General features: G+C 44.0%; 2 protein-coding genes across 3 annotated transcripts; one reads left to right on the top strand and one right to left on the bottom strand.

The window, feature by feature from the left end:
• Positions 1-1,734: 1,734 nt before the first annotated feature.
• Positions 1,735-7,747, top strand: c1ql3a (complement component 1, q subcomponent-like 3a). Of its 2 annotated transcripts, XM_035413966.1 has the most exons (3): positions 1,735-2,954; positions 6,840-6,979; positions 7,102-7,747. In XM_035413966.1, the coding sequence occupies exons 1-3, from the start codon at positions 2,364-2,366 to the stop codon at positions 7,271-7,273; spliced, it is 903 nt and encodes a 300-aa protein (XP_035269857.1). In that variant the 5' UTR covers positions 1,735-2,363; the 3' UTR covers positions 7,274-7,747. The 2 variants fall into 2 exon arrangements, with proteins under 2 accessions (XP_035269857.1, XP_035269858.1); XM_035413967.1 differs by having other exon boundaries at positions 6,840-7,234.
• Positions 7,748-19,595: 11,848 nt separating this feature from the next.
• On the bottom strand, positions 19,596-26,493 carry LOC118225474 (E3 ubiquitin/ISG15 ligase TRIM25-like). The gene is made up of 6 exons (XM_035413931.1): positions 25,733-26,493; positions 23,513-23,608; positions 23,042-23,275; positions 21,938-22,420; positions 21,137-21,336; positions 19,596-20,376 (listed from the first exon to the last, which is right to left on the bottom strand). Exons 1-6 carry the CDS (start codon positions 26,333-26,335, stop codon positions 20,307-20,309), a joined length of 1,686 nt encoding a protein of 561 aa, XP_035269822.1. The 5' UTR covers positions 26,336-26,493; the 3' UTR covers positions 19,596-20,306.
• Between the last annotated feature and the right edge of the window lie 120 nt (positions 26,494-26,613).

The following is a 26,613-nucleotide window of genomic DNA, read 5'->3' on the forward strand; positions in this document are numbered from 1 at the left end:
ACACGCCAAAAACCAGCAGACACTGTGGCCCTCCAGGACTGCAGTTTGACACCGGTGTTGTACAGTATGTGTGTTCGTGCGTACGTGTTTTCTTATTTTAACTCTGTTTTTATCAATCTCTAAAGTGCTTTGTGCTGTTTTACTGCATGGTCCTATTATTATTATTATTATTATTATTATTATTATTAGTATTAGTATCCCCGCCCTGGGCATGTCAAAGTGTCCTTGAGCAAGACACCTAACCCCTAACTGCTCTGGCGAATGAGAGGCATCAATTGTAAAGCGTTTTGGATAAAAGCGCTATATAAATGCAGTCCATTAGTATTATTATTATTATTATTATTATTATCATCATCATCATCATCATCATCATTTTGTACAGAAGCATGGAAAACCGTTAAGAAAATAATACATATCACCCGTACATTGTAACCCCTGGCGCACGAGGAAATGCCTAGACGGAAAAGAAGCCCTTGACCAGAGTCACGTCGATTCAGATCGTAACAGAGAAGACAGGCGAGGAACAGACGGGCGTGATCAAGGACTCATAAAGGCAGACGCCTATCGGAAGCCGCGGTGCTTTTGGGGGGAGGGGGCACCGGTAGCGCAGGGGGAACCGCTGTCGCCGCTGGCGTCTTCCGTCTCCACGCGGGCTTGCCTGTGACGGATAACAACGGGATTCGAGCAGCCGTGCTTGATAGCGCGCGGGGCGACAAAGCGCGACAGTCAGAGTCAGAGGAGACGCAACTGTTGCGGGATATACACCCCAGGGCAAGCACAACACGCTGTACTGACGCAAGCGAGCAGCGCATCCCCCAAAAACACACACAGAGACAGACACACACACCTGTTCCATTTCAGAGCAATGCAAAACTGAATCTGTGAAGTCCAAGCCAAAACAACCCTGTGACTTGTTTAAAGGATGACGCTTCGAACGTACGTGATATGGGGCTCTTTGATTGATTGATTGCTGAAGTCATTCGCTTCAGTATTCATGGTTTCTTGTATTTATTTATCGCGGCCGTAAATCTCTTGTCTCAAATAAATGCATTCATTGGCAGAAATGCCATTTTCATGATCGCTCTAGCCTCTATTGTATATCCAAATAGGATTTCAAGGCTCGTGCAGCGCCTGGGATTAAATCAGTCAACTCGTTTCAATGCAGTTTTCGCTTCGTGCTGGTTCAGAGCGGAGTACATACGTTAAGTAAACCCACATTTTACCAGAAATATCAGTGGAATTAGCTTAATGTCTTGTGTAATAGTTTCGATATATTAAACAAGTCACAACTTATTTTATTTATTTATTTTTTGTTATTATTATTATCATTATTTTATTTATTTTGCAACAGTTGGCAATCCCGTATTAACTACATCACGAAGTGCTATTTCTCGCCAAATGATTGCGAGGCTAAGATGAGAAATCACGGGGTGTCCCAAAGAACACAGCCGTTTTCTTTTTGTTTTTTTTTTGGGTGCAGCTAGTTCAAATGCCCAGTTATTTATTTATTTATTTATTTATTTATTTGGGGGGGGGGGGTTGGGGTTCCACTCTTCGCTGAGCAGTGAGCCAGGAGACATGTAAAAACAGCCTTAGAAGTGGCAGCGGGTTTGCTCAAATCCATCCTCTATAAGAAGGTGGATCAATCCCTCCACCCCTTCCCCCTACTGCCCCCCCCCTTACTCTCGCTCCATCTAGTGCCATGCACACAATTCACAACTCGTGCACAGGCGCGCTCCAGTCCCCGCATTTTAAAGACGTCTACAACCAGCGGCTGGTGGATTTGACGCGCCTCTCTCCGTCATCCCCCCTCCTGATGTCTGATCTCGTTTCGGCACACAACAGGAAAAAAGTGGACGTTAAATCCCGCTGAACCACTGCTGGGTTTAAAAACGCCGACAGTGGACAGGAGGATAAAGGAAACCGATTTCTCATTCCCCGCCGGGGGACCGCGGTTTTGTGTCGCTTGACCACACGTGGATATCCAGGGGCTTTGAGGCGCAGACCGTGAGATGCTGAAGACAGACTTTTTTAAAAGTGCCCTCGTGCCTCTGTGACCACAGCGTGAGACGCCTGTGGAAAAAAAGGCTGAAGTTTTAGATTTGTGAGACTTCAATAAAGCACGGATCAGCATTAAAAAAGTGAAGAGAAAGAGGAGGAGAAAAGTGAAGGGCTTGGCCCGGAAAGTTAATTAACATTACCTGAGAACCAAAAATAGATACAGGCGGTGGTTTTTTTTTCTGGTTAAAGGTGTTCCATCAACCAGCAAAATTTCGCCCAAAAGCAGACAAGAGGACCGTCCTGCGCTGACGAGACTTGTCGGCAGGAAGCGGCTGATTGCGGCAGGGGTGGTCGGAGTCATCATGGTGTTGGTGCTGGTGGTTCTGATACCGGTTTTGGTAAACTCTGCTGGGACCGCCGCGCACTACGAGATGCTCGGCACCTGCCGGATGGTGTGCGATCCATACGGGACTAAATCGCCCACCAGCACCGCCACGGCGGACACCGTGCGGGATAGCAGCCTCATCCAGTCTTTACCGACTTTCATTCAGGGTCCGAAAGGGGAACCCGGGCGTCCCGGGAAGGCTGGCCCGAGGGGTCCTGCGGGTGAGCCAGGGCCGCCCGGTCCTGCGGGTCCGCCTGGGGAGAAAGGAGAGCCCGGGCGACCTGGATTACCTGGGCCGCCAGGACCCAATGCCGCAGCGGGTGCAATCAGCGCAGCTACCTACAGCACCGTGCCAAAAATCGCGTTCTACGCCGGACTTAAAAAGCAGCACGAGGGCTATGAGCTTTTGAAATTCGACGATGTGGTCACAAACCTGGGCAATCACTACGACCCAACGACGGGGAAATTCACATGCTCCATTCCCGGGATTTACTACTTCACGTACCACGTCCTGATGCGTGGAGGGGACGGCACCAGCATGTGGGCTGACCTTTGTAAAAACAACCAGGTGAGAAAGGTGGGGGGAAAAAGTTGCAGTGCGCTTACAACACCGACGTACTTTCTGTCCTGTGTGGATGAAACGGGGAAAAACGCAATTCCTGATTTACAGTAGTCTTCTCGAATTGTTATTTCAAGCATCCAGGTTGTACGAAGTTATTGGCAATACAAAGATTCATTCATTTTTAATAAGGTGACCGTTTGAGGAGGGCGTGGACGATAGGTTTAGGTAAAATGAATTGGGAATACAAAAAAGGAGGTGGTTCGTTGGCTCCACTTAATATATCAGTAGGCTATTCTCAGACACAGCTAGTGAGTGAAATGTAGGCACACGGTAGACTGAATTGTCGTGCATTCTCCACGCCGGATCCACACGTATACATACCGTATACTGGTGGCTGTGGACGGACGAATGGTCGGGCGTTTTCCCGGCATCTCAGAGTCAGCGATGCGCGCTGGCACGTGGTCGGTACAGGTAACGCGCTGAACAGTGTTGCGAGCTCTCAGTCAGAATTATTTTATTGGTAATCCTTGTTATTTGTTCTTTCTTTCTCTTAATTTAAAATGTTTTTTTTAAGGGGCAGTGTTTAAGAATGTTCAACATAATACATGTTGTAAATATGTAATATTTTTAATTACGCAGGCTACTAATAATCACCGTGTTAACGGGTTCATCTGTAAAAACTCCGTTAAAGTGGACATAATTTTATTTCAGCTTGTACAATGGCCTAAAGCAGTGGTTCAATGGCCTTCCAGTGGGTTATTTTGGTCGCCCAATGAAGACACAGTTTCCCATTGTCATCCTGGACGCTCTACTTTGATGGTATAATTTTAATAGCAGTTTATTACTCTGAGTCCCTAAAGGAAAAAACTGTTGCCTGCAAATAAATAAATACACGAATAAATAAGCGAGGAATAATTTACAATTTTCCGATAATAACTGAAGCGCATAATCATAATTATGCAGCATTAAACAGTATTGGTATTACTACTATTGCTAGTAATATCACTAATTACATGAATAAGTTCGACTGGTTCTTATTGACCCGGAGGAGTTAATAAAGTATTCATAAATATGACGTGAACATGTTAAACTTAAATTTGAAATATTTCCCCTACGAAAAATATATTCACAATAGCGATTCATCACATGTTTACTGGTTACTATGTCCAGGATTGTCATTGGATATGAACGTAGCAACTGGAACCGACGGGCCACGGTATTTTGGCAAACCCTCAGGTGACCAGTTGTCTGAGTAGTCCGAGACTTGACTGCTTGATTTAGCGTTTAATTCATGCAAGATACAGTTCATTATAAGATTATTTTAACAATGTGGTCACGACCTGCCCCGTTGCGTCCAAATTGGATTATCGACGGCCGTGTATGGCCTTGTTTCGTTTTGTTAAGAGCAGACCGCCCTCTTATCGGAACATTACAAAAGACACGGTTGCTCTAACAATTTAATAACATAAGAAAATTGGCTATTAAAGCCTAAGGGTGGGTTTTAAAAAAAGACTGTCATTTAAGACAATAGCCTACCTTTTTTTCCAGCTAAGCGTTATTTTAGATTAATTCAAGTTATTTTAATTCGTCGTTCGAAATGAACCCCCACGAATCCGGCACGACAAGTGAGACAGTCACTATCCAATCTCCCGCAGTGTTCTGAAAACGCGCACATCTAAACTGTACCCTGGCTGACCCACTGCTTATCGTTTTGCATGAGTTTTACTGGCCGTATACCTTACGCTAAATCTAAAACTGTATCCCGAACCCATTTGCTTCCTAATAACATTGCATTCTGAAGTTCCCTCTGGCACTCAATATGGCATCTAGCGTTATGTTGTAAGATTGTCGGAATGACTATTGCTATCGATTGCGACCCTGGTGATTTAGGATCAGCACTGGTCGTTGCCTAAAGTCGTATGCGTACGCTTATGTGGGAAGATAACAATGCAATACTTTAAATGTACAAATCAATGAATACAACAGGCCAGTACTCGTTTGTCTAAGTTTGGTCTAAGCTACTGTAAGCTACTCCATCGGAAGCGTTATGCCACGCATCAAAAGAGAGGATCACGTTTGTTCAGATTGTTAAAATTCATGCTCACATTAAAGTTAACGTCGTTATTTTCAAAAGCACTTTTATCCTAATAGATTTATTCGTAATGCTCGGGCAAACAGAATAGCGTAAAATAAAAAAAGTAGCCTAAGCACAATTCTATAAACGGTGTGCAATGTAGACAAGGTGTACAAGTGTATGACGTGAATTTAAATTGTGCATTTAAAAAAAATTTTTTTTTCTGATGCACGGCCTACTGTTTATCTGTAAAACGAACAAATACGCAAATTATTTGAACTAATAAAATGATTTGCCATGCATATATATTTAAAGCAATTAAACTTTCAGAGGAAAAAAACAAGACAAAAGTTAAGAAAATATCTTCTTGGCTTGGTAAGACGAACATGCGCGCGCTTATGTTAGTAGTCCTGACCTGAGCATAGCCTTTTATTTATTTATTTATTTATTTATTTTCACAGATGGATTAATGCGTGATCCAAGTATTATGCATTTTCATCATGTAAACTAAACAAATTGGTTAAATAATCATTTGTAGCTATTTCTTCAACGAAGGAAGTTCATTCGTTGAATCTTTTTATGTGTGTTACCTCTGTTTCGAAGGAAATGCTCCATAGGCGTTAAATTGTAAAAATAAACAAATAAATAAAATAAAAATAAAAATTCCCTTATGACACGTAGCAATTTCCGGTCTGTAGGGAACTTCGATGGACTCGTCATGGATGAGAATGAGTGAATTATGACATCGAAATTATTAAATTATAACACTGAAATCAATCAGTGGACGCATTTTAGGAATTCAACCACTAAGTATAATTAAGATGTTTGAACAACTGTCTTACTATTCATGTGTCGTGTTATTGTTGGAGAAACGAGGTATGGTTCTTAAAATTGATTTTAAAAAACTGCAAATTGCAGGTTATAAAGATATTCATTTTTAAAAAAGCAATGACGAGATGAAAATGATAAGTTTGACAAGCGGAACATTGTGAAACGGCATATGCTACTGTAAGGCAGCCGTTAGAGTCACAAGTGTTAACGACACGAAACGTTTATCATTGATTACTTTTACAAAAATACATAGAATCAAACCTATCCAGTCTGGCCGAAGTTCTTTTTTTTGAAAGCAATTATTATTATTATTATTATTATTATTATTATTATTATTATTATTATTGTGTCAGTGTAATTACTATGTTGGTTTAATTCAGAAAATGCAGCTCTACAAACATTGAATTAGGCCCAATTTTATGAGAGACAGGATATAATCATTTCACTATTGACTTCAAATATCACAACTGTGCACTGCATTAATATCCAGATATAGACCTTTATTTTATATGTGAGTGTAACAGAAACTGCGGGAATCAATGTGTGTTTTTACTCCTGAAAAGACTTGAATGTTCATTAAGCACAGTCAGGGCACGCTCGCTATCCATAAATGTTTACACACGACTGTAACATTTATGTTCCAGCAGATAAGGGGCATTTGTAATCGCCTGCTAAACTATTTGACACTGGGAATACTTTAAATGAATTATCGGTGTTAAATGTTAATAAGTGATTTAACACAAAGGCTTGAGCCATGACAACACTTCAAAGATCAGCAACGCTTTCTTTTGTCACTGTTCTGAATTATCCATCTAGAATTCTTCTTCTTCTTTTCTTCTTATTGACCTGTGTACTTCTAAGTTTCTGAGTGACCAGCCACCTCTCTAGGGGCTGGGTATGAACAGAAGAGGCAGTTGGACCGAGGGGGCGGGGTTTCCAGTGATTAACTCCGCCCCTCTCCTTCTCCTCGGCTGCGTGGGTTTCAGGTGCGAGCCAGTGCCATCGCGCAGGACGCGGACCAGAACTACGACTACGCCAGCAACAGCGCCGTGCTGCACCTGGAGCCCGGCGACGAGGTCTACATCAAGCTGGACGGGGGCAAGGCCCACGGGGGCAACAACAACAAGTACAGCACCTTCTCCGGCTTCATCATCTACGCCGACTAGGACACACCTCTGACCTTTCACCCCTGACCCCTGACCCCTGATCTGTCCGATCCCCGCACTCCTCACCCTCTCACCCTTCCAGAGGAAACAACAAGTACAGCACCTTCTCCAGGTTCATCATCTACGCCGACGAGGACACACCTCTGAAGCCTGACCCCTGGCCCCAGACCTCTGATCCCCACACCCCTCACCCTCCCGGAGGAAATGACAACAAGTGCAGCACCGTCTCCGGGTTCATCATCTACGCCGACTAGGACACTCCTCTGACCTCTGACCCCTGGGCCCTGACTGGTCCGATCCCCGCACCCCTCACCCAGCCCCTACCTGTCCTGTCCCGGCCCCCTTCCTTGAACGCTTCCCATCGATTTTCGGTTAATTAAATAATAAATTTACTGAATTATTTATTGGCACCATCTTCCTGTGGTATATAGGGTCCTGCCCTAGCGCCCCCTTTCCCACATCCTAATCTGAACGTGAACCCTAATCCCCCCACTCCATGTTTTTGGCAGTGTAGGATGAATAATTGAGCAGGGGGTGGGGCACCAATCGATTGAAAAACAAACAACAGGAAAAGGGAACCAAGTGCACCTGGGGGACACCTGTAAACCCTGTACTCAGACGGCTCCAATGTATGCTGTGTGTCGGGCTGCTGAGTGAGAGAAATCTGAAAGCAGCAAAGTCATTCAACAGGAGCTGAGTGCACGATACAGAGAGAGAGAGAGAGAGAGAGAGAGAGCAAAAGGGAGAGAGAGAGAATGTGAGAAAAAGAAAAGAAAAGCGAACAAACAAACAGAAAAAATGAAGAAATGTGAATCAAACAAATAGTGTTGGCCTTCTACCAGGCCAAAGCAGTTACCACGAGTACATGTTCGCTGTGCCTAACCGACTATTTATGATATGTAAGACTCCTGTTTTTTATTTCACAAGACCGGGGACGATATGTGCAATAATATTTACTGTTTTTAGAAATCATACCGCCCTCCACCCCATTTCCTTCTGTTTGCTGAATAAACATGCATTCTGTGAGTTGCCTGGCAACCGTGAAGCATGTTTTTCCTGTGTGTGTGTGTGTGTGTGTGTGTGTGTGTGTGTGCATCCCCCAAGTGCGGTGTTCTTTTGACAGGACCACAGTTCTGTATCAGTGGGGTTCATCGCCCTGGTAAAATTGGCTGAACATAAGACTACATTGCTTTTTCCTTTAGGGGGTTTTGATGTGCATGTGCACACACACACACACACACACACACACACACAAACCTATATGCACACTCACACACGCACTCTCACACACACGCACGCACAGATGCACAAACCCATATGCATACAAGCCGGACGCAGACATACACACATGAGCATGGGCATACACACGTGTGTGTGCACACACAAACACACAAGCAAACACACACGCACGCTTACGCACACACAAACTCATATGCCCATGAGTGGACACATACGCACACGCATGCTGACATGGGCGGACACACACAAACAGTTCCTCAGGCCGTGTGTGGATGATACAGTTTGTGAAGCAGGTGTAGGGATATGCATTTTTCTTATCAAATTTGATCACATGTTTGGCACACCTGGGAATTCAGGCAGCTGAATCACAGCTAGCCTTTACAAATTTGGTTTGGACTTTTTCTGGGGGGGGGGGGTGGGGAGGGAATTATGAGTGGTGCTCACGTAGAGAATCCCAGCTTGCAAACTCAGCACTAGAAAACAAAACAACAACCAAACAAAATGGAAATCATCTAGGGCTCTGAATGGTTTACCCTTTTTTTTGCCTGTGGTAGATTGTGTTCTCCGAACGTAATTTCATCTCTTGCCTCCTCTAGGAAGAGAGGCCGAGTTATTGTATAAAATGCATTTTCTTTAATCTTTGGAGATTTCAGATTTCATTCTCAGTCCCTTAACTTGGGGGTCATTGATTGGACGGGAAATCAGATTACCGGTTACACCGGTAACCAGGGAAACGGGATTAGGTTCCAGCTTTGCAGAGCTGGCAATCTGTAATGCAGCCATCCCTGAGCAACAATGTAGAGCTCTAATACCATATATAGAACACTATGCAGAAACTTTGGGTTTAATATGCATATGTACCTTTCATAATAATAGTAATAATAGTAATGTAAGGATTAACATTTACACTGGGTATATATGTACATAGTTTGCTGGTGTGTGTAAATGTTTCACTCCCCTTAATATGCAAACGTCTGAAAAATCAGAGGATGACAGTCATTACTAGAAGCGTGAACTGCCGAGTAGTCGTGTAGCATAAACGGCTGTGGAAATAGTCGTGTTCCATAGTCCTCCAGGCGAGGCACAGCCTTCAGTATCCCAGTGCTGGTATAGTAAATGGCAAATAATCAAGGACTTGGAGATATGCTTTTTAAAATTTCCGTTAGTCTTCCCAGAATGCACTTCTCCTGTACTCCTGTTTACGTACGCTAATTTCCATTAAATGGATACATCTGATTGGTCAGACGAGTCTATTTTTTTTATTTTCGTCTTATTTTTTTTTTTTAGATATGTGTTGGTTCTACTTTATGCATATTGACATTAAACAGTGGACTTGGCAGGACATTTCCAGTTGTGTTAATGTGCTTTTCTTAATGTGCTTTTCTTCCCATTATCACTTGTTCAGCAGTGATTGAGTGTGTGTTTTGGTTGGGATGGGGGGGAGGGGGGTAACCATCCCCTCCACTGATATCACGAGAATGAAAGGTGAGTTTAAACATTCCTGTTTTCAGCCACGACTTGAAATATTTCTGTTTTCAACCGTGAGTTTAAGCATTCTTGCTTTTAACTGTGAGTTTTAACGTTCCTGATTTTAACTGCGAGTTTAAACATTTTTGCTTTTAAATGTGAGTTTTAACGTTGTGTAGTTCTGGACTTTAGGGGACTACCTGCTCGACAGAGAAGAACCGGATGTATGCGACACACCTGCACTTTATGCTGTTGCGTTTCACTTCGGAGTTTGTAGCATTACGAATTAGCGCCTATAACGCGGCAACGGGAACTTGGGGCGATCAGCGCAAAACCATGCGGACAACGACCGTCTGTCTGAGACGAAACCCGCCAACCCCCCCCCCTCCCATCTTCCCACCGCTGCCATGAGGCTGATAGCCTAGCACTTCTGCTCAGTGACCTTTAAGTGGGATCAATACTGTGTGATCTCTCCCCGCTCCCCCCCCCCCCCCTCCTCAATTTAGTAATCATCTCTAAATGACCCCTTTGAATGGAGGAATGAAGACATCAAAGGTTTTTTCAGGTGGGGGGGGGGGGGGGGGGGGGGGGTTGGTTGTGGAGGTAGACTACTGTATTTCAAACCCTGAAATGAAATAAATGTAATAAGTGGTTGGTTGAAAGAGTTAATTGTTCGAAGGGTGAGGTTAGGATTGGGGGGAAGGGGGGGGGGGGGGGGGGGGGGGGGGGGGGGGGGGGGGGGGTCTTGGTGACCCAGTGAAGGGCGTTTCTAGCCCTGCCCCTTCCCCTCTCTCCACAGTCCAGACACTCAAGGCTCCTTCTGTGATTGAGACAGAGACAAGAAAACCAAGGACAAAAAGAAACCCTCACACTCGCACACACTCACACACACGCACACACTCACACACGCACACTCACCCTCGCACACTCGTACTCGCACACACACTCACACATACACTCTCACGCGCTCACACACTCGTATTCACACTCGTGCACACGCACACACACTCGCACACACACTCACACACTTTCACTCACGCACACATGCATGCACACACACACTCAGAGAAACTCACACACACACACATTTTGAGGATCTTTATCAATAATATCTAATAATAATAATAAAGGCTGTTCTCTGATTGCTCCTGTGGGGCCCTCATTCATCACACAAGAGTTCACTCTGTGAGGCCACCTGTTCACCACCCCCCCCCCCCCCCCCCCACCCTCCAATAACACCCCTCCTGTTGCCACAGAAACACACCTTCATTCCACTTTATCGGACTGCAGCCTGCAGGAGCGGCCGCTCTGTCGTCTCCTCACTGAAGGACAATCAGACAAAACGCGCCGGCGATTTTGGGGAGAACGAGTGACAGCCCCGCTGCTGGCTCTCTGTCTTTTCGACGGAACGATCTATTTCCGGGGAACATCTATTTCATTCCCGCGGTGATGATTAAAATCAATTAAAACAGACTACACAGGGGCGGGGCATGCCGATTTGTGGGTGTGGCTTCACAGGCTGATTTTTTTTTTTAATTCACCACGTTCGTGCTGAACAGCTCCTTGTGAAGTACTGCATAGGAAAAGAGTCTGTAAGAAGCACTGTAGCACCAGACCGTTCGCATTGACCAGACTCGGGTCAAATATGCATTTGACTTTATATACTGTAGCAGTGAAAGAGTAAATGACTCCTGTATATGAAGGAGATGACCCGTGTGACGTGAACCAAACCTTACGAATTTGGTGCTCATGTGACACCCCCCCCTCCCCCCCAATTTTATATTGCTGTTTCAGCTGCACCAAAATGGATGTGTTATCAAAAAAAAAAAAGCCTGTACATTTAACCTCATTGATTTCTTTGTCTGTTTTTCGTGCGATATTGATGTGGCAGTCCACGCCTGTATAACCTGGGCCAGAAAATCCTTTCTTATTGTCTGGATCCTGACCCATTAGGAGCAGGGGCCTCACATTCCTACACCCCGCCCCGCCCCTTCCCCCCCACCCCATCTATTAATATCTGCTCGGCTCCTCATTATTAATGGCCTTTATTCAATAACACTTTGGTTTTATTGCACAAATTACTTAGGAAGGGCGAAAGCGTTTCATCGGAAAAGGGCAGCGGGGCCCTGTAATTGCGTCCCATTAATCTGGCGTCCGCGCCTCGCTTGATCTCTTAATGTGACGGATTAGCCTGGATCATGGCCCCCCGCGGCGCGTCTTTAACCAGACTCCCCCAAATCGGCACGAGTGGCACCTGCCCGTCATCTGGAGGCGTAAAAAAAACAGGAAAGAAGAAGGAGAAGAATGCAACAAGAGGAAGAACATTCCGGCTTAATTCTGAGGGAGAGAAAAATGCATTTAAAACGGACTGAGCCAACAGGTCGGTGTCTTGCAAGTCCTTTTAATGCGTTTTTTTTTTTTTTTTTTAAATGAGTGCTTGTGTGTATGAAAGAAGGTGTGCCAAAAATAAAAAAAAGAGAAAAATGACTTGTGAGAAGTGGAAAAAGCTGGATGGCAGCAGAGGGCAGTCACAGCCACAAAAGAGTTCTCTCCTGCATGAGATTAGGTTAAAACGTTACCATCTCAAATCATATCACTGAGAAATTCACGCTCAGAAATCTCCACAGAAACATTGCTAACCTGCTGAAGAGAAATAGGGAAATTTAAATTCTTGGGCAGCGAGGGGATGGTGGGGTGGGGGGGTGGGGTCAACAGAGTGTGAAGATGCATAACCTGAGAGAGAAATTGCAAAACGGAGCGAGAGAGAGAGGGAGAGTGAGAGAGTGGAGGATATTAATCAGACCCGCTCAATCAATGGCCGAGTGTGGGCCCACCGAGCGGGAGATATCCACGAGTGTCTCGTCAATGCAGAAGAGTCATTCAACAAGAGCCGAGCGCAAGATACATAGCGAAAAAAGAGAGAGAGAGAGAGAGAGAGAGAGAGAGCGAGGTGGCACCTCACCCCCCCCCCCCCTTTCCACACACCCCCTATTCTTTTTAATCACGAAAGGTCAAGGAGAGATGGGGAGGGGAATCAAGGCGTTTAAAACAGAACTCGAATTTAACGACATGGGTTTGGCATATATTATCTGTGCTGAATGAAATGGGCCGGGCACGAAATGTCACCGGCCCTTCCGTTTCTTCCGTGTGCGGAAAATGCGAATGAGTCCTCAGCCCTACGCTGCCCCCCCCCCCCCCCCCCCCCCCCCTACTGGTCGAGGCCCATACTGGAACAGTTTCGAGATTGAATCCTCATCAGTGTCTCCTGTCACAATAGTGTAACTCCTGTCATGCCAGAGCATACCTTCTGTCACAATAGTGTAACTCCTGTCACGCCAGAGCATACCTTCTGTCACAATAGTGTAACTCCTGTCACGCCAGAGCATACCTTCTGTCACAACAGTGTAACTCCTGTCACACCAGAGCATACCTTCTGTCACCATAGTGTAACTCCTGTCACACCAGAGCATACCTTCTGTCACCATAGTGTAACTCCTGTCACACCAGAGCATACCTTCTGTCACAACAGTGTAACTCCTGTCACACCAGAGCATATATTCTGTCACAATAGTGTAACTCCTGTCACACCAGAGCATACCTTCTGTCACAATAGTGTAACTCCTGTCACACCAGAGCATACCTTCTGTCACAATAGTGTAACTCCTGTCACACCAGAGCATACCTTCTGTCACAATAGTGTAACTCCTGTCACACCAGAGCAAACCTTCTGTCACAATAGTGTAACTCCATCTATACCTCTTTCTCTCAGAAGGGAGGAAGAAGGGCGAGGAATCAAGAGATGTCTCAGGGACACTTTCAGAACGCGCCCCGGTGGTGACGTCACACTGACATCATCACTGTCCCTGTCAAATCTTCGAGGACGATAATTAGATCTGACGCAAAAAAAAAAAAGAAAAGATCTCAATTCCCCTTTGACTAGATTGATCCGGGGTATTAAAACAAAATAGGACAAAAAAGTCCAATTACCTTGCCTCCCTCCAACTGCCATTAGGTGGGTCAAGAGAGAGGGAGAGAGAGAGAGAGAGAGAGAGAGAGAGGGAGGGAGCACCTTGGGATTGCCCCTTATTGGAGGAAAATAAATTGTACAAGCCACACTAAAAACGATGGTTGCAGGCAACACAGCGACGCGTCGGCTGCGGTTTTAATTTGCCGCAGCCGCGCCACACCGCTAGCTCGGGACGTGTAGCGCTGCCTTTGCCACCGCGTTGATGGAAAACATACACGCAAGGTTATAGACACCCTTCCCTCATTCCAGGGCTGACTCCCCTCCTGGCCCTGCTGTGATCTTGAAAATGGGAATTTGGAATGCAACAGCTGCCGACATTCTATTTTTTTTCCTTTTTTTTCTAAAACTCTATTTACTCAATAAATAAATAAATAAACAAATAATCCAGCTTGCCGGGGAAACGTGGATGGATGCAATTAGAAGTGACAGCTCCTGTTCTGGACTGGGATGTGACTCACTTGTCCCCACACTTATCAAATCTCCCGGAGAAGGGACTATTAATTCAAAGCGAATTGTGCCAGCTGCCTAAAAAAAAAAAAGGCTTTCTGTCTGTTTTAATATCATTGATGCTGGGCGTGAAAGAGTGCATTGAGCTCTGCTAAGAGGGATCTGATAGAAGAAAAAAAAACATTTGCTATGCACTCCCGCTATCACGGGGCTTTTAGAGAGAGAGAAAGAGAGAGAGAGAGAGAGAGGATTTCCCCACAAAGAGTACCCTTTGAAACGTGAGAATCAGTCTCTGCTGCTCTACACAATGCTGTCTTTACGCTTATGTGTGCAGATTGTCAACAGTAGAGTGATGTCTGAAACTGTTGTTTCTAATTGTTTGAGAAAGGATTTCCCTAAAAAGCCAGGGATCTCCACATCATGACCAGATTCCTCTGAAAGATAGAAAGATGCCTGCACGGCATTTAGCAAACAATTAATAGACAACTTGAACACGTAAGTAGGCTGTCTGTGACAAACCGAAGATAATGAGTGTCTGTACGCAGAGAATGACACCACGTGGCGAACATATCACATCAAAATAGTAAAATATGCAAAACCCGCAATGACATCAAATATTATACCAGCAGATGTGGCAACGTGACAAATTATTTGATAATAGGCACCCCCCACCCATGATGTTTACGTTCCTGACATTGTTGGCAACGCGTTACCGGTAATATATAGCATAGCTGAGTGTTTGCAAAGCCAACCGAACTTAACTACCTTTCTTACTCCAGGGAAGAGACACATCGTGAACACTATACAAGCTATACTGAGCATAGTGGATACGCATGCGCACACAAACACAAACACGCACACACACTCACACACAATCAAGCTCACACACACACGCACGCACACAAACACACACACACACACAAACACACGCACACTAGAACACACAGTCACGCTCACTAACACACACACACACAAACACACACACACACACACACACACAAACACACACACACACACACAAACACACGCACACTAGAACACAGTCACGCTCACTAACACACACACACACAAACACACACACACACACACACACACACACACACACACACACAAACACACGCACACTAGAACACACAGTCACGCTCACTAACACACACACACACAAACACACACACACACACACACACACACACACACACAAACACACGCACACTAGAACACACAGTCACGCTCACTAACACACACACACACGCTCACACACACACACACACACTCTCCTGTGGCTGGGCTAAATTGGTCTCAGTCAGGTGCTGAGACGGAGGCAGGGGTTTGAGCCCAGCTGTACTTATCGTGAGCACCGTCATCCAGCTTAGCCAATCAGGTGCTTTCTCACTGTTTTTATACTGCCATATGAAAACATATTAATGAAATTTAATAAACCTGAATTTAGCCTATGTTTGTGGATACTTAATATCTGGTTGTAAGGTCGACCAACTGAGAGCGTGACTCTATATAGCGCTGATATTTACACAAGAGTTTAAAGTAATATTTCTCCCTGTGTATCACAAACACTATCTAATGAGCATAAATTACAGGGAAGAGATAATATTTAATGTCAAAGTGAACTTCTGCCCAGCGCCAGGCATTACTGAGGAGCTCAGAGCAGAGTCTATCACAGAGTCAGCAGAATCATAACCGTCAGACTTGAGTAGACTTAACTCACATTCATTTCCAAGGCAGTGACCAGGGGTGCGGCCCAATTCTCGAAAAATGTGTCCTCCTTTCCTCCACTACCACCTCATCTCCTCCATGCTGCAGAAACTGACCTTTGTGTGCTCACTCCCTCCGACGTCCCAATATCGGAGGAGACGTGCGAAGAGGCTTCAAACTCGGCTCCTCGAGTCCCCCCGGCGAAGGATGCATCGGTGTATCCTATTTCTGTGACGTCATCGTGCTCACGCCCACAGAGATTGAAAGACCGTCCCGCAGAATCTGATCCTTTCCGAACTTTGGAAAGCAGGGGCAGCGGAGAGCTTACCATGAATTTCTCCAAATTTTGCAACATATTTAGCCAGAATTGTGTGTGCTTCACTAGGTTATTATCGCACATAACACCCTACCTGAAGGCCTATAACAGATAACAAAAGCAAGGGGCACCTACCATTATTACAGTATGTGAATATGCATGAATGAATTCATTCATTTATGCGACAAACCATTTTCAAAGGACATATTTATTACCAGCAGATGTTACAGTGGGAAATAATTGTTCTGCAGTGTGAACACTGCCATAATACGAACATTGGGAAACAATAACTCAGTTAATATGAAGCAAAAAAATTCATTTCACTAATCTACGGAAAAATGTTTCTGAATTAGCATTGGCTACGTGAGATGCAACAAACCGGCAATAGAATGCTCTCAAAGCTACGGAACATGAAATTCAGTAAATTCATGCTCTGCGTGTTCAGACATCGGGTATTACAGTAAAGAGTCTTCTGGTATAGCCATATGAAAAAAAAACCCCCATAAAATCATATTTAAAAAAACATAAAAACCTAGTAATGTTTTTCTTTGATCAAACGCTGCTGTCTTAACGTGAACCGCAGTGTCAGGTTCATGTTTGCATAGCCTACTGTGGCTGCATGCGACGGCTTGTACACGAAACCCACAAGCTACTTGCAGCTTTACATAGGCTGACTATGTGTAAGATCTGCGATTGGCTCAACATCAGTCAAAGTCATGACAGCGCTGCTTCATCAGGAGTCAACACTGACTTTAATGACGGAGATAAAGCTGATAGGCCGTCCCAATTTTCTTCAGGCCTCCTCGTTCTCTTCTTTCTTCCACTCCCCTCCCCTCCTCCCCTCCTTTCTTCCTTTCCCCTCCTTTCTTCCACTCCCCTCCTCCCCTCCTTTCTTCCACTCCCCTCCTGCCCTCCTTTCCTCCCCTCCCCTCCTCCCCTCCTTTCCTCCACATACTTCCGGGTAGGAGACGAGTGGTAGCGGGGGAGGGGAGGAAAGGAGGTGAGGAGTAATGGAAAAGTAATGGAATGCATCCCTCTGATTATCTTCAGTCATGATTCTGCTCCCTGACATCACAGAGGGCAAAGGTCAACAACTTGGTGTCTAATGTCTGTCTGTCTTGTGCCCATCTTGGTATCCATGCAATGAGGTGTGTTTCTGGGTGTTTCTCTTCTGGTACATTTGGTGGTGCTGTACTGAGGATCTGACGTCTCTGTTCATCCAATCATTGAATGCCTTTGGCTCTGAGTGCTGCCTTCACTTTTTGTAAGAAGCCAGGCTGTCCGCATTCAAACCTGTGGAAGAAAGAAACAAACACTGAACACTCTAGCTGTCACTCGTGCATTTATACTTCATGATTAATAGAGCTTTTCTGGTAGCAGTGACACACCTGGTTTATACTGCAGACAGGGCTAAAGACCCTGGTCCCTCACCATGGAAACCAATTAAACTCTTCTCCTGACTCTAGGGGATGCATAAAAGGGTGTGCATACCACACAGGGACAGCATCTCCAGAGACCATGGTGCCCAACGGATTCTAGCCCTTGCACAAACTGGACCTGACCCTTGACCCAGAGAGTGGGAGGATGGGCCACATCCTACAGGACAACGCATTTAGTGATAATGGGGGACTCCGTTATCAGAGGTGGAGACAGAATAGTCTGTTTGCATGACCAGGTATCTCGTATGGTGTGTTGCCTGCCTGGTGCCCAGGCAGGGGACCTCCTGGAGCACGCGGACAAGCTCCTGGCCAGAGTGGGGAAGGATCCAGTGGTCATGGTTCACGTAGGAACCAATGACATACAGTAGGTAAGAGTGGGTTTTAGGTTCTGCAGGGTATATACTTAGGGCAGCACGAGACTGACACAAGACTATTTAAACTAGTGTAGCACAAGACTATTTAATCTGTTCTTGTATAAAGCAGCCAATAACAGCTCAGTGAATAAAGACACAGAAGCATAAGGATTCAACAGCTGAAGCTGAAGCACAGACATGAGGAAACAACAGTCACATTGACACTGCTGGGCACTGTGAGGTGATCACATATCCAGTGATTCATATTTGCGACACATGCACACATACGCAAAATCCTGCGACTTGGGAGGCAATTTGGGAATAACACAAAAAAAAAAAAACATACCAGCCCTCTGCATTGGGGATGTCATTGAAGACGACCCTGTCTTCCTCTTCATCGGTTGCAACCACAGTAAAAACCAGCTTCTGGTCAAAGGCTCTTCGCATTTATTTTAAATAATAAAAGAACGTGGGAGTGACTTCCTGGTTCTACCCACAGCTGCAGGAGGTGTGGTGTTGGACTGAGGCCAGGCTCAGAACAGACGATCAGAAAATGGACTTTGTGCCGACTTTGTGCTGTTTGTAAATTTTATGTGCAATCCTGTTCATGTGATTTGCGTAAGGAAACAGCCATGTACAATTACAGATAAGAAAAAAATTATGAATGCTGAAATGTCCTTGGAAACGATTTTTACATGCAGTGTACGATCAAATATTTGTGGGTACAATCAATCAATCAATCAATTAATCAATCAAACTTTATTTATATAATGCCTTTTGTGCAAAATTGCAATACAAGGTGCTTAATAACACAATAAAAATACAACAATACAAATGAAAATGGTAGTATAGAGGGTAGATTAAAATAAAATTAAAATTGTATTTTAATCTACAAGATTTAAATTAAAAAATTAAATTAAAAGATTAAAATAAAATAAAATGAATGCTAAGCTAAAAAGGCATGTCTTAAGATTTCTTTTAAAGGTGTTTACAGATTGGGATGCCCTCAGCTTCTCAGGCAAGCTGTTCAAGAGGCTACGTTTTTCTATTGAGCATGTAGAAAATAGCTTAGGCAATATGTGTGTATGATGCATAGCTATATATATATATATATATATATATATTGTGTGTGTGTGTGTGTGTGTGTGTGTGTGTGTGTGTGCGTGTGTGTACACGAGTGCCTGTGTGTGTGAGTGTGCGTGTGCACGCGCACGTGTGTGTGTGTACACGTGTGCCTGTGTGAGTGAGTGTTTGTGTCAGTGTGTGTGTGTGCGCGCACGTGTGTGTGTGAGTGTGTGTGTGTGTGCATGTGTGACCGTGCACAGTGTGTGATGTTCTGGGAAAGTGCAGTGACCAGCATGCTCAGTAGAATCCTAATTAATCTGTACAGGGGAAAATAACCAACAACATATTCACTGAGAATGCATTACTATGAACAAGCCGTACTCCGAGCCATAGCTCCATGATACTGAGAAGTGATGTTATATACTATTGCCGTGGGGTTTGGGGAGTCTGTGGGTGGATTCTAACCATTTGTTTGGATTCCACACGTCTTAATAATTCACCAGGAAACAAATGTTGGTACAAATTGAATGTTGCGTTCTTTATTTACAGAATATTATGTGAACCATGCAAAAAAAAAAAAAAAAAGCCCAATTTGAGTGCCTCAATTAGCACACAGGTCAATTTATATGACTACAAAATAATGTTACATGAATGCTTATTTTATCTGTTTCTAATGACAGGAAATACCTGAGATTGTGGGTGTTAAAACTCACTTTCTGTGAGAAATGACATGGAATGCCCCTGCATATTAACTAATAATTAACAAGTAATGATTAATTTGCCTGTTAGTATTAAAGTTTCAGTAACAGATTTTTTACATTTATTTTTGCTTGATTTTTTATTCCTACTTTTTACAACCTATTGGTCACTGGTGTGTTGAAGATATGTTCTAAATGTAGTTTTTCTATATTCATACGTTTTGAAATGTATAAGTTTCAAAACAATGTTGGACCTATAATTCTGACCATAGTAGAATCTTATATATCTTAGATGGATAACATATTTAACATACTTGATAAAGATAGGACAAATAAGAGTCATGTGATTTTACAAAAAAATTCCATGAAGCCAGAGAGGACAAAAGGCAACAGATTGGTTCATATTTGGTTTTAAATATCTGTCCATATTGGTCTCTTTGTAAATGTGGTGTTGTAATAAGTGTTTCCCTTCTTGTCCATTTGGTGGTGCTGTACTGAGTGATGTCTGATGTCTCTATTCATCCAATCAGCGAATGCCTCTGTAGTAGAGTGCCCTCTTTACTTTGCCCAGAAAATTATAATCACTGCACTCATACCTGTGGAGCAAAGAAACATGCACAAGGAGCATCAGGACTGAGCTCTACGCAGGAGTCATGGAGAAACTCACAGGTTTGGAGCTGGAATGTGCAGGCATGTCACTGTAAATGAGTCAAGAGAAGCAAAGACACTGAACACACCCCAGCTTCCACTCGTGTGCTTTTATAGTTCATGATTAATAGAGCTTTTCTGGTAGCTGTGACACACCTGTGTTACTACACAACTGCAGCAGAGGTCAGATTTATACTGCAGACAGAGCTAAAGACCCTGGTCCATCACCATGGAAACCAATCATGCACTTCTCCTGACTCTAGGGGATGATGTCACCTTCTGCAGCAGACTCACGTGCCTCTATGAGCTCTGTTGCTACTATATATCATTAGCAGTGTACAAAGCATCCTGGGAAAATCCTCATTTCCATGTTGAAATTTATGCATTAATATGCTGCTTTTGTATAAATGTCGTTATTGGTTAATGGATGTTCTGGTATAAGGCAACCAATAGCAGCTCAGTGAATAAACACACAGAAACATAAAGATTCAACAACTGAAGTTGAAGCACAGGAAGCTGAGGAAACAACAGTCACATTGATACCGCTTGTCTCTGGGAGATGATCACAAATCCCATACCTGCATCTGAACCAACATATACTGTATCTTTTCCTTGCCATATTACATAATTATTCATATTTGCGTTGAAAAATTTAAAATACAAATCCTGGAAATGGGAAAAGTTGGAAATGACTTTAAAAGGCCTTACAAGTTTCTTGCATGGGGGATGTTAGTGAAGATGACTTCGTCTTCAGCTCCATTGGTTGCAGCCACAGTAAAAACCAGCTTCTGGTCAAAGGCTCTTTCTAGCAGCTTCAGCACATCCTTGTCCGGGCCGTTTGGGTGGTCTGGTAACCAGGCCTGTGTTTGGATTCCAGTAAAGGGCTTCCCTGGGTTGGGATGGCCCTCCTGGACACAGAATATAACACAGGGAAAAGGGGAATGATCTTATGTATGTATTATGTACAAGTGTGTGCATGTTCAGTTTCCAGTTCAATTCAGTTCCACTTGTTTGCCAGTTTTCATAGACAGTCACAAAGAAAGACTCAAAGGAAAACAGTTCACTTTGGGTGGTGCATGTACCAATAAAGTGATTTCTGGCTCATTTTTATATTTAACAAAAATCCCTTGCTTTGAAATGCACGCATGGTGATATGAAATAGTGGTATTTTAAATGCAAATTTATAAAGGTGATTAGCATGCATGACTGTTTTCATTGTAATGTGTTTAGTTGGGGCGCACTGAAGTTCTAAAGCCTTAGTGTATATTTTATTGTGTATTGAGACAGTTTAGGCCAGTATTCTAAAACAAAACAGCAGTATGTTGAGGCACTGCACTCTATTACTGAAATAGTAAAAGCAATGAAAAGTTTTTTTTTTTAAGGAAAATGACGAAACAGCTTTGCAGTGAATTGCATTCATGTTGTTTCTGAAAAATCATATATATTTCCAAATCACATGAATCCAAGAGTAGAGAATTATGAATACTTGAATAAACCTCAGTTTCTTACTGTCTGTATTCCACTGGGAATATTGTAGGTAATGCAGAAACATTTGTTTCCAAAGAAGTCTTGCATATGTTTCACGGTCATCTGTCCCTCTGGCTGGTCTCCCACCACTGTGAGTGCTTTTAGACACACTGGACACTGGAGACCCACTCTAGATACAGAGTCACGAAGACAGGCTTCACAGAAGGCATGAGTACATATCAGCCTCAGCTTGTTCTGCCAGGGCTTCATGCAGAGGGGACAGGTCTCCACTTCAGCTGCTGAGGCTCTGGCTTCTGAAGGCTCCCCGGTCTCAGTAGAGCAGCCATAAATACACACTGCTCTGCCTGCCTTGGAGATCTTAGACATTTCTTCCTTGCAGATGTCCTCCAGTCGCTCTTTCAGCTCAGAGACATGTTTCCTCACAGCCTCAAAGGAGATGTGTGGACTGACAGTGATGCTGGGCAAGTCTCCAGGTCCAGGAGGGACATAGAGAGACTTTGAGATCTAATGAGAGAGAGAGAGAGAGAGGGACAGACAGAGGTACTTGTTGAACAGCAGCAACCAAAAACAATGCATTAGTGACACAAAAAACACACAGCATTAAGAGAAAAATGGCAAAATGTACTGTATACAGACACAACACCCAAGAGAGATGTGTCTCAACAGAGTCTGTCACTCTCAGGTCAGTACTGTCAGAAATAGTCACTGACAGTCCATCTGGACAAGATTAGGGACAGAAAGTGAACATTTACACGGTGTGGGTCTGTAAATTCCAGTCAGATAAAGAGTCAGGAGCAGCTCCAATAGGCCGCTCTCTCAGGGAGCCTTTAAAAAAAAAAAAAAATAACTGTTCCCAAGGTGTATTTGTTCAAGGTCAGAAGTCTAGCTATTTAGTTCACAATGGGATACCTTAAGGATCCATTCATGGTTCAATTTCAGTTGAAATTACTTATAAACAGGGCTTGACATTAACCTTTTGGCTCACAAGCCTCTGTAGCTAGTGGTTTTCCAAAGTATTTAACCACTCAGCATTTTCACCTGCCAAACATACCCTCAAAATGAATATTAATCTCAATAGCACTCTCCTGGATAAAATAAAGATAAATAAAAACATATAACTTTTACCTGGAGGAAATGGATGTGATCTTCCGTGTGTGAAAGCTGTTCCAGCTCACCATCTTTCTTCTTCAGCTCAGCAATCACCTGCTCCAGTCGCTCCAGGAGTCCTTCAGCCCGACTCACTTCAGCCATTTCCTGATCTCTGATCAGCTCTTTCACCTCAGAGCACCTTCTTTCAATGGAGCGGATCAGCTCAGTGAAGATCCGCTCGCTGTCCTCAACTGCTGCCTGTGCAGAGCGCTGTTAGGAGACACAGAGAGAGGAGGGCTGTATATTTTAAATGGGTCTTTCACTCAGCTCTTACTGGGACCCCAGACAGCCTGTGCCCCACAGGGTGGCTCAGTGGGATTAAGACCCACAGGGCTGGAAAGTAGCCCAACACTGGGCTCCTGTCTGGCTGACTGGAGAAGCCTGCCTGAGCCCTTAAATGGCTCTTCCAGCAGCCAGCTGCTGTCTTCTCCTCTGGTCAGTACCCACCTTGAGTGACTGCACAGCCCTTCTCAGATCCCTCAGCTCCTTCTCTCTCTCCTGGATTCTCTGCTGGAATTTACTCTGTGTTGCCCCCAGCTGCTTCTGTGGACAGACATCAATCGTTCCACTGAATCATGATTGTACTATGCACTACTGTAATCATTCAGAGAGATTTCAGACAAAGTATTTTTCCATTTTCTTTTTTTTTTTTAAACTGTCAAATAATTTACAAGGCATATTCACATTTTCATGAGATGTTGTGTGTCATTGAGTCCCAATTCATTAAAATACAGTGTCAGGCCTAACTATCTCTGACCTCAGTGATCAAAGCTGAACCAGTGGCCAGTTCTCTACATTGGCTTCAATTCATGCAACAAACTTTGGAGCCATTGCTCCTAAAGCTACATCATTAAACTGAAAACTGCTTGCAACCTTTTCTGTTTGAGTGACCGAGCAGCTCTGCAGTCAAGACTGTTGCAACTGCCCATTATCCGTAGACAACACAGCAAACGTATCTCTGTTCATTGGTAATTTCAATATTATGTTTAAGTGACCAATTGTATTTTTAAAAGTACATCACCTGACACATGTAACGTGTACTTATTTTACAAGATGTATCAGATATTCCCTCTTTGAAGAGGTGAAAATACCCCAGGAACAAACGCCAGGCACTTCAAAAATGAGATGACAACATCCAGTCCAAGAAGAGGAAATTTATTTACCAATGTGCTCAGGGATGGCATCGTAAGGACAGGCCAAGTGTGCATTCCAACCACTTATTTTCTTACCTCCTTGCTCCCTTTCCTTTTTTAGAATGGAAGGCCAAACAGGTTGAAAATACATTAAATCTACATCTGAATTCACGCGTTGTCAATGTGGATGCATTCTAATTGCTTATTTCCTTTGTCCTTTGTCTCAGAGGCCCTTAACTGACATGGAAATCGATCGAGGTGCGCCATCTTTAAGGACAGGCAAACCCATTACATGTTCCTTTAAGGAGCTAGGAGCAAGGAGGCTCCCGAAGAATCATTGAGGAAGAAACACGAATGCATTCTTTGCGGAAGCATTTTTTTTGGAACAGTGGACCTGTGGACCCACCTCTCCCCATCTGCTCTTTCAAGCGTCAGTTTGAAGCCACGTCAATTACAGACGTGGCTTCAAACTGACGCTTGAAAGAGCAAGGACGTTCCAATTGCCTTATACGCATTTCCTCGAAACCGCCGTCCTTGCGTCCTCCAACGGGGCGAGCAAGGAGATTAAATAATGGAATAGAATGAGGTGACATTGATTCTAGACATGTCAATTTCACGTATCTTTCACCCGTTCGGCCTTCCATACTAGGTAAGGAGGCAATGATAAGAAGAAAGAAGGTAAGAAAATAAACAGTTGGAACGTACGCCAAGGGAACTCCTGACACAATCACCTTCACGGCCAACAGTTGGCTGAAACCTAATATGCGAGGTAGGTTATGCCCACAGAACACAGACACCAATGATCACCACCTACGTCGACAATCATTCCACTCCCTGGGCGTGACATTTATTTTGTCAGTATAAGCTTTTGTGTGACTTTCCAAAAAAAAAAAAAAAATCCCTATTCTATTTTTCATGCTGTTATCACGGTGATTAAATAGATTGGTGGAGTGATTTGAAGGCTGAAATTTTGTCCATAGCTGTACTGATGCAGAAAGAGCATTCCCACAAGCTGCAGATGTCATACATTTCACCGCCGACATAGGCGTAGATCTCGGGGGGGACGCAGGGGATACGTCCCCCTCAATATTTAGAACACGTGCATTTGTCCCCCCCCCCCCCCCCCCCCAATAAAAACATGAAAGAAGCAGAGGATTTTTAAATGGATGCAGAAAAGGCACAAATCGGTGCATAAAAAATCACCAGAATGCAGGAAATGAAGTGTTTGATGCTCAAAATTTCCTGGGGGGGAGGACCGCCAGATCCTCCGCTTAATGTGCCCCCCCCCCCCCCAATGTTCAAACGAAACCTACGCCACTGACCACCGATTCCACTGTCTTTAATAAAGCTGAGAAAGGTGAACATGTTCATCTCTGCATGCTCTGCTGTTCTAACAATACTAATATGTCGATTCAGTAAAACAGCTCAGTTCATTTCTTGGTTTATTTGCCTTATCACTGGATTTGAAACTGCAAGCCTACTTTATGTTATAGACAAAAAATAACATTTCTTAGCAACACATTTTAGTTCTTACCTGTTTCTCAGTCCTTTCTGTTGCAACTGAGACTGTTTCATGGCCTCTGTGATCTTCAATTGTACACATACAACAGATAAACTGCTGATCGCTGCGACAGTAAATCTCCAGCAGTTTGTCATGATGAGAGCAAATCTTCTCCTGCAGATTTCCAGTGGCTTTGACTAAATTATGCTTCTTGAGAGCAGGAGATTCATAGTGAGGCTGGAGGTGAGTTTCGCAGTAAGAGGCCAGACAAATCAGACAGGACTTGACAGCTTTGTGCTTTCTCTCAATGCAGACATCACACGCCACGTCTCCAGATCCAGCATAACAGTGAGCAGGAGGAGCAGCTTGGAGTCCTGTCTTTTTCAGTTTCTCCACCACTTCATCCAGCAAGGTGTTTTTCTTCAGGACAGGCCTTGGGGTGAAAGTTTCTCTGCACTGGGGACAGCTGTAGACACCAGTATGATCATCCTGATCCCAGCAGCCCTTAATACAGCTCATACAGTAATTATGTCCACAGGGAATAGTTGCTGGATCCTTAAGCAGATCCAGACAGATTGTGCAGCTGAACTGGTCCTGATCCAGAAGACCTACAGCCTGTGCCATTTTACTGCTCATATTGAGAGAGATTAGTTTTAGTCCAGAATGCAGTGTAGTTTCTCTGAATCTGTATGAGAATGAGCAGGAGATATTTCCTGGTTCTGGGTAGACCCACCCATATAATGGCCGCTGCTATTTTACCGCTCACACTGATAAAGACAGAGTTAAGTTTCGTTTCTGTGAAACTGCTCGACAGAGAATGTGGGAGTGACTTCCTGGTTCTACCCACAGCTGCAGGAGGTGTGGCGTTGGACTGAGGCCAGACTCAGAGCAGACGATCAGAAAGTGGACTTTAA

Source organism: Anguilla anguilla, chromosome 4, assembly GCF_013347855.1.
Source record: "Anguilla anguilla isolate fAngAng1 chromosome 4, fAngAng1.pri, whole genome shotgun sequence".
Taxonomy (NCBI): Eukaryota; Metazoa; Chordata; class Actinopteri; order Anguilliformes; family Anguillidae; genus Anguilla; species Anguilla anguilla.